The sequence below is a fragment of the Vanessa tameamea genome, chromosome 22, assembly GCF_037043105.1.
Source record: "Vanessa tameamea isolate UH-Manoa-2023 chromosome 22, ilVanTame1 primary haplotype, whole genome shotgun sequence".
Lineage (NCBI taxonomy): Eukaryota > Metazoa > Arthropoda > Insecta > Lepidoptera > Nymphalidae > Vanessa > Vanessa tameamea.
This window is the reverse complement of record NC_087330.1, coordinates 9,097,472-9,105,371: the sequence shown is the minus strand read 5'-3', so window position 1 is coordinate 9,105,371 and position 7,900 is coordinate 9,097,472. Positions and strand designations below refer to the sequence as shown.

The 7,900-nt window shown below is 34.9% G+C and overlaps 1 protein-coding gene across 2 annotated transcripts; it reads right to left on the bottom strand.

Moving 5' to 3' along the window:
• Positions 1–3,730: 3,730 nt before the first annotated feature.
• On the bottom strand, positions 3,731–5,691 carry LOC113400693 (uncharacterized). 2 transcript variants are annotated; one of them, XM_026640344.2, is made up of 3 exons: positions 5,103–5,691; positions 4,050–4,243; positions 3,731–3,906 (listed from the first exon to the last, which is right to left on the bottom strand). In XM_026640344.2, the coding sequence occupies exon 1, from the start codon at positions 5,543–5,545 to the stop codon at positions 5,189–5,191; it is 357 nt and encodes a 118-aa protein (XP_026496129.2). In that variant the 5' UTR covers positions 5,546–5,691; the 3' UTR covers positions 3,731–3,906; positions 4,050–4,243; positions 5,103–5,188. The 2 variants fall into 2 exon arrangements, with proteins under 2 accessions (XP_026496129.2, XP_064074558.1); XM_064218488.1 differs by having other exon boundaries at positions 5,124–5,691.
• Positions 5,692–7,900: the final 2,209 nt, after the last annotated feature.

The following is a 7,900-nucleotide window of genomic DNA, read 5'->3' as shown; positions in this document are numbered from 1 at the left end:
GTCTCATGATTGGTCAGATTTTCGGAAGATCGAATTTTGAAACATAGTTACATTCCATATTTTTTTCAGTTGATTTATTGGGATCATTTCAAGTCAATATATCACTGTTCAATGATCACTTTTATTTATCTCCTATATATGATATTTTTAATATATTTAATAAAACGCCACATAAATATACTTGTACCATACTGTAGTAAATTCACACCGAGTATTCAAATATAATCCGAAGGGAACGTTATTTATAGTGTTGAATAGTGTTGAGAAATGAGGGTATCGTTTTAACGAAAATCATTCGCTTGCGTCAGGTATTCTAATCGGTGACTTTACTGAGCTGTATTTCCAAGACTACCTTTATAATTAGCACATTCTACTAAACATTCGTTTAAAGTATTATTGCTTTTGGTACGATGTATATTGTCAGTCAATGGTGTCAACATTCATTCAACCATCATGGAGAGCAATATCATACTGAGCAAAGCTCAAATTTTTCGAAAATGATTAACAAAATAAAAACCGGCGAGTTTCTTTCGTCGGTTCTTCTAAAATCAGGGTATTTTCTATTCCAAGCCGGTGGTTGTGTTTAATTTGAAAATAAATGGGTAGTTTAATGTAATATTGAATGAAGGTATTTGATTCGAGCAAAAATTCAATGTGAAACCGTTTTTTTAACTTAAAAATTAAACGTCACGTCTTACCTGAATGTATGTACTCGTATATATATAATTATACGTATATATATACATAACCTAAATCGTTCGGGATGATGTGTATTTAATAATATCCTATAATTTAAATATTTTTGAATTGTGTTTTTTGTGTATTTAAAACAGAAATGGCCCAGTGGTTCGAAAGCGTGCATTTTAATAGCGATGATTGCGGGTTCAAACCCAGGCAAGCACCACTGAATTTTCATGTGCTTAATTTGTGTTTATAATTCATCTCGTGCTCGGCCGTGAAAGAAAACATCGTGAAACCTGCGTGTGTCTAATTTCAATGAAATTCTGCCATATGTGTATTTCATCAATCCGCATTGACTCCGCACAAACACACACATAGATAGTATCAAATACAAATCTTGCGTAAATTTTAGGACACCCATTTCAATTTTGCTCTTTAGATTTCAGTCAGATTCTGATAAATGTATATATATATATATATAGTATATATATATATATATACTAACTGTAATAATTTTATCATAAGTGTGTAGGTAAGCTAAACAGAATAGACTTTATTATATATAATGTTGCATTTAATATTTGGAGCAATTATGCGGGACGGCTGTTTACTATTTATGTTAATCAACTCAGCCTTATGGGTGCTGCGTTGTGTAAAATTGGACACACTGTCTCCGAGGATGTCAATCTTTAAACACCATATTCGCAAATTGTTACTTTAATTTGATGTTAACTATCTATTAGAGCCTTTTTTTTTTTGTTTTACGAAGAGAAAATGCATTTACGCATGCCGCCCGGTCGGGGGACCGGGACGGATATGTGGGACTCAACCGGGATCTAATGCCCCGTGCCAGGGCACGTTAATGCTAATGCCCTGTCCTACCCACTAAAACCATCCTCGGGTTTCCACCATGCCGCCGAGTGGTGAGGCCACGGGATCACAAGGGCATGCAACCGTGACCCCACCAGCGGCAGCCGCCGTGAGGCGGCTGAATATTCATGGAAAGCGCGCCCAGTGCGCGGCTTCCCCCTCATCATCCATTTGGGAATGTGGTGAACTCCCCCGAATCCGCCGCTGGGCGTCAACGAAGCTGACGCCCAGCGGCGGCCCAGGATAAGATGGTAGGCACCGCCGCTGACCACCGGTGTAAAACACCTGGGAGGCTCGAGTAGCGAGCCCTCCCACTGCCTCCTAGCCAACGAGGCCACTCACATGGTCCGCCCTGACGCCGGTCAGGGACCAGACCGACGAGCAAGCTCAAGCCGGCCCCGTTGCCCAGGGTACACCACGAGGAGGTGACTGACATGTACCCCTATCTATTAGAGGCTTGAACAACTCGAATGTTACGATTGACTGTGTAGTGTAGGTAAGGTAGAACTTAAAAGAGGCTTTGTGCAACCCCGTCTGGGAAGGTTACACCCACTCTAATATTCTACCGGCAAACAGCAATATTTATAGTTGTGTTCTAGTTTGAATGGTGAATGAGCCAGTGTAAGTGAGCTGGTGTGCAACCAGGGACATAATATCTTAGCTAACAAGGCTAGAGCATGACGTTCGGAATGGTTAATATTTCTTACAGCGCCAATATTTATGAACGGTGGTGACCACTTACCATCTGGTGCCAAATTCACCGTGCGGCTATCTATAAAGTAATATAAAAAAACGTCGTCTTACGCCGTCATGCTCTTTCGCTCTCCACTTGTTAATGTGTGCGTGTTGCATCTAGTATAGTTCGTTGCTTCTTCGTGTGAGTGTGTTTGACACACAACAACAATATTACTTTTGCTTATAAAACTAAGTTTAAAGCTCACGGTAACACCATCTGTTATTATTGAACACAATCATACTTCTATTTTTTATTCATTATCACAAACCAGTGCGTTCAATAACACAAGCGTCATACTAATAATTCAGTATGTTATCGTGTTAATAATTGACTGAACATACTAAATGGTAATTTTTTACAACTAAACGAACAAACAAACAAAAACTAGAGTGATTTGAAATTGGATACAACGTACATTTAATTAATATTTTGATAGAGGTCACAAGAATTGAATAGATAGCCTTTTTCATCTGCCCAATATCATAATGTCACAAAAAAAAATTAAAAAAATTACAAGCGACCACATGTTCATCAAACCTCTTTGGAGCAGGGCGGGATAAGCAGCAATCCTTCTAGTAGCCCAGGGCCAGATGTGGGATATTTAACATCGTGACAGGCTGATACTTTTGACATATATTGTACGACAGATTAAGGCGCAGTGTGTCCCCCCACATATCCTGTTTACACGAGTTATCTGTTACGAACACGCAGAGTTACGATGAGAACCGTTTATCCTAATGAATATAAAAGTGTTATGTGTTTGACGCTATCGTCTACAATGTTTATAACTAGAAATATAAATAAATTTATAAAAATATTTTTTAAACGAACTAATTTTTCTATGTATCCTAAAATTCGTGTCTAAGTTTAGTTTATATATATATATAAATATAAGTTTAGTTTTTGAGGCCAAGGTTATCATTCAAATGTATTTTCGTTAGAACTCCACCAACATTTAAAATATATGCTCATTAGGATGAGAAGAACTCTAATACAGGTTTTGATTGGGAAGGTAGGGAGGTTAGTACTAGTATTGGCTTGAATTCGAAGATGGCGGCGAGTGAAATCGTGTTATCTCTTTCCGACGTAGTAAAGCTGCGTTCATGATTATCCAGCGTTCGTGTTTCCCAGGCCTTCCTCTATACTTTTCGTCAATTCAATTCGAAAAGTTTGAAGTTGGTTATTTTTTTGTTATGAATTAATGTTGATGATGTCGTCCTGATCGATTTCGGCCAAGGCAACTTCGTAAGAAATGTTATAGTGTATAGTTTATTATTCGATAAGAGCTTAACGCGCTTTCCGAGGCTCGGGAGACACTGTACACGCTTCCAACGTCCAGACTATAATTATTAAAGTGACAGTATTTGTAGCGGCAATATAAATGAATTCGAAATTTAAATTATTTGTTTAAAATATCAAGGTCAATTGAAATAAAATATACAATTATTACTTATAAATTTATTTTATATCATTTGATTAAACATTATAATAAACGTATTTCTTAAAAATATTGTATCCGCTGTCTCTTGTCTCCTTTAAGATATCGTCCTTAAATAAATTCTTCTAGAACTTCCTTAAATCCTCTGTTTCCATATTTTATGAGGGTGTTTATTCTAGAACTTAAATATAATAAAACAATACATTTAGGTACATTTAAAAAAATAAAACTAATTTTAAATTATGATTAATTTTTTTTATAAGTAGTATATAAATTAACTTAAAAAAAAATAGTTTAAAAATAAAAATACATGTTAAGGCTTACCTAATCAATACAAACATAGAAATATTTTAAATATATTTGATAGAAAATCAATATTGTAAATGCCATTGATTTCGTTTGATCCATTTTCAAATAGCCATGGGGAAGAATTGATCGTTGTGATTTTTGTATGTAACTTGTGGGTTCAATATAGCCGACAATTTTTCATATCCGGAATATGTTCTATTTTTGTTAATCTGAAATAAAATAATACAAAATCTAGAGAATAATATTCGAATCTGCAGTCTGTGTATGTATAAAGAGAAATATATTTAAATTAATAATGTAGTTAGTATTTATATATTAATTTGAAACATAGTATATAGTATTAATTGGATTTTCTAGTCGTTTCTAAGAAGCCGTATCGCGGACCGGTGTAGCAACGATTTGGTTGTATTGTTATTAATATTCTGTGCTAAAAATCGATTATTAAATAAACATTACTTTGTTATGTTTATGTTTGTAAAGTATGTTAACTTGTTGACTTTCAAATAGGATATATTATTATGTAAATTTAATTGTATTTGCTTGTTTTTTTAAAAAAGAAACCTCTAAGTTATTTGCCGGTTCTTCTCGGTAGAATCTACATATGTCTGATAAAAAATAAATAAGATGTTATATAAACAAGTCATAGTAACAACAGTTAAAATATCTGTAGTCTAAAAGGTCGTATGTGACATATTTTATTTCAATTCGAAACGCCCCGGCTTCGCACGAGTGCAATGCTGATACTAAATATTCTATAGAATGTATTTATATACAACGTTTACAATTTTTTTTTCATAAGACAATACAAACCGCCATGATCCTACATTTTACATCTGTAAAATCTTCAGAATTTGCTCTCTCTCGAAAGCTAGAAGCTAGCTAGGGAAGCTGAATGAAATGCGTAGTCAATTATTCCGACGCAAATTACGCACAACTTGAATTACTACGTTTTGCACTTATCACAAACATTATCAACAATTCATAAACAATGTTATCAAACAATCAATAAGATGCTACATAGATATTGTGTGCAAATATAATATTTTAGATAAGATATAATATATATACATATGTATATGTCAGACATACAGATTTATATCGTTCCTCTTAAACTGAATTTGGTCTTCGTCCCCTCTCTATCACAATTCCACGAACTAAGACAGTCTCTTCTCCAGCATTTTGGTCCATATTTCTTCGGTTGCAACCGTGTTCTCTGCGCTCTTCTGGACCACGACCAAACATGCCTCTGCAGGATCCTTTATGTTCTTCTCCGCGACAACCAGGTCTCTCATGTCCAAATCTTCCCCATGGCCCCCAAAAATGGTGTCCGAAGAAACCAAACTCTTTATGGTGTCCATGATGCCCATGATGTCCGTGATGACCATGATGTCCATGATGGTGTGGACCATGCCAATGTGGACCAAATCCAAACGGACCAATTCTTTGATGTCCGAAACCGTGCGGACCGCAATGCTGATCGGACGGAGATGGACCTCGTGGACCATGTCCATATAAGCCGAAACTATGGCATGGTAAATCACGCGTTTCCATGAACCTTCCGCAACCAAAGTGTTCCCTCATTTTGCACTTTATTTTTATACTTTAATACAATACAACGCGCCTCGACAAAAGTTGTCTAGCAAGTGTGGTAATACTCGATTGTCGTAGTATTTATATGGCGTCGATTTCACAACAATTTAATAAGGTTTCCACAAATCCCATTATAGTCCAGGCAATGTTCGTGAAAAATATCATAACATTTCATAAGAATTTTTAGATCAATGAAACCATCTTTTTGTACAATATTTTGAATTCATAATTATTATGATTCAATTCACAACAAAGTTAAACTGGTTTTGCGATCATTGTTTATCTATAATAAACTTTATTTAGATATAACATATTTAATGTTACTGAATATTTCCAAACAGAAATTATATAAAAAAATCGGTGAGAAAGTAGGATTTTCCAGCACGATTGGATGGTGGATTACATTTGACTGAATTTTATACAGAATTTTACATTTTTTCTTTGAAAACAGGATGATTACAAACATAAGAACTGATTGACGATGTACCGGATTTGAAAGCAAATCTCCGGTTGACAAGGTACCTGCAGAGGCGGCGTAAGGCGTGGGCGGTGTGGGCCACCGCCCACGCCTTCTTCTTGCACCACCAGAGGGCCTCGCAAAATATACCTTGCCCACATTAAGTTTAGGTCTTGCGCCGCCACTGGGTACCTGTTCTATCCACGAATATCCTCGGTTATATATTATATTCAATATACGTATATGCAGAATTATATAATAGAAATTGGAATATATTACCAAGGATTCAACATAATTCGATATTATCTACATATTTATTTTTGTATTAGAGGTAATTACGTACACGCAATTGAGATATTCAAAACAAAATACTTTTTCATGGGTACCCGGAGTGAGAAAGGGGATGTACTGGAAGAAAATATACTTTATGGATATATTTTTTTATTACTAAAGTAACTATTTGAATGAAAACTTCGGGCAGTCAGTCACTTCATACTGATATTATAATGAGGTAAAATTTGTTTGTTTGTATGTAGATTAACTAAGTGTATAATGATACGATTCAAAATAGTTTTTACTGGTAGAAAGCTGCTTCATGAATGTTATAGGGTAAATGTTATAACAGTACAGATCATATATACTTTTTTATTAATAAATTGCACCCATGCGAAGCCGGGGTGGGTTGCTAGTGTTACATAAAGAGCGAGATCTTTATTGACAGTTTACACAGATTTACTTTTATGGCACAGTCTTAACTGTACTAAAAACAATGATATAATCAGAAAGATCTAGTTTTTGCAAATCATCTTAGATAATAAATATTTCAGATCATCACACAAATGGAAGACCGTTTCTTTGACTTCTTTCTCTAATTTTGATATTTTTTTTTAAATTTTCAATAAAAAAATACAAAATAAGCTAACTGGTTTGGTATGTCGATTCAATCGACATTGCTTTACAATATGACCAGATCCTAAAATACAAGAAGGCAGCCATGTCATGTCGTATTTAAAACACAGCCTACTGTATAAAATTGGACTGAAACTAGAATACTATTAATGTCACTGCATCTGTGCCTGTGATCTTATGATTTAATGTACTTTTTTATAATATATAAACGAGCAAATGGCGGTCCAGATACAAGTGGTCAGAATCATATAAAATACATTAATAATGCCTTATATCGCCAGTCTTGGGACCTACGGCGTTGTCCCTTGTGCCTGTTAACTATCGCACTTAACCTCCAAACCTTAATAGAATACTATACTAAGAATAGCCAAAGTACAAAGACCACTAAGGATGACAAAAGCCTTTCAAACATCGTATAAATTGAACACAGAACATCGACAAGTTTAACCAATGAGCACACACGATCGTAAAAAGCATAATATATCCGACTAAAGTTGGTTTCCTGGTAACCCTATAGACAACCTATACAACGCATCGATTCTAAATTATGCGTGTTTCTTTTTTCCAAAACAACTTTTAAATGTCAAAACAAAGTTGAATGTATGCGGAACAGTTAGAATCCATCATAAAAAATTGATTCATTAATGAATCATTAATTAATTCATCCAGAGCAGTCATATGTTTTGAAAGACTATACATCAAATTAGTTATCTTCCGTGGGGTCTCTCGCGTTTTAGGGGTTCGTCGGTAGATGTTAGGCATAAAATAAAAGAGTAGATTTTGTCCTTGGACTTCAAGCTTGCTTTATACCAAATTTATCAAATTCGGTTCAGTAGTTCGGTCTCGAGTAAGCAACAGACACACAGAGTTACATTCGTATTTATAATATTAGTTTGGAAATTTTTTTGAT

What these genes read in the sequence shown, in the direction of transcription:
- LOC113400693 (XM_026640344.2), bottom strand. Translation starts at nt 5,545, where the DNA reads ATGGACATGGTCCACGAGGTCCATCTCCGTCCGATCAGCATTGCGGTC.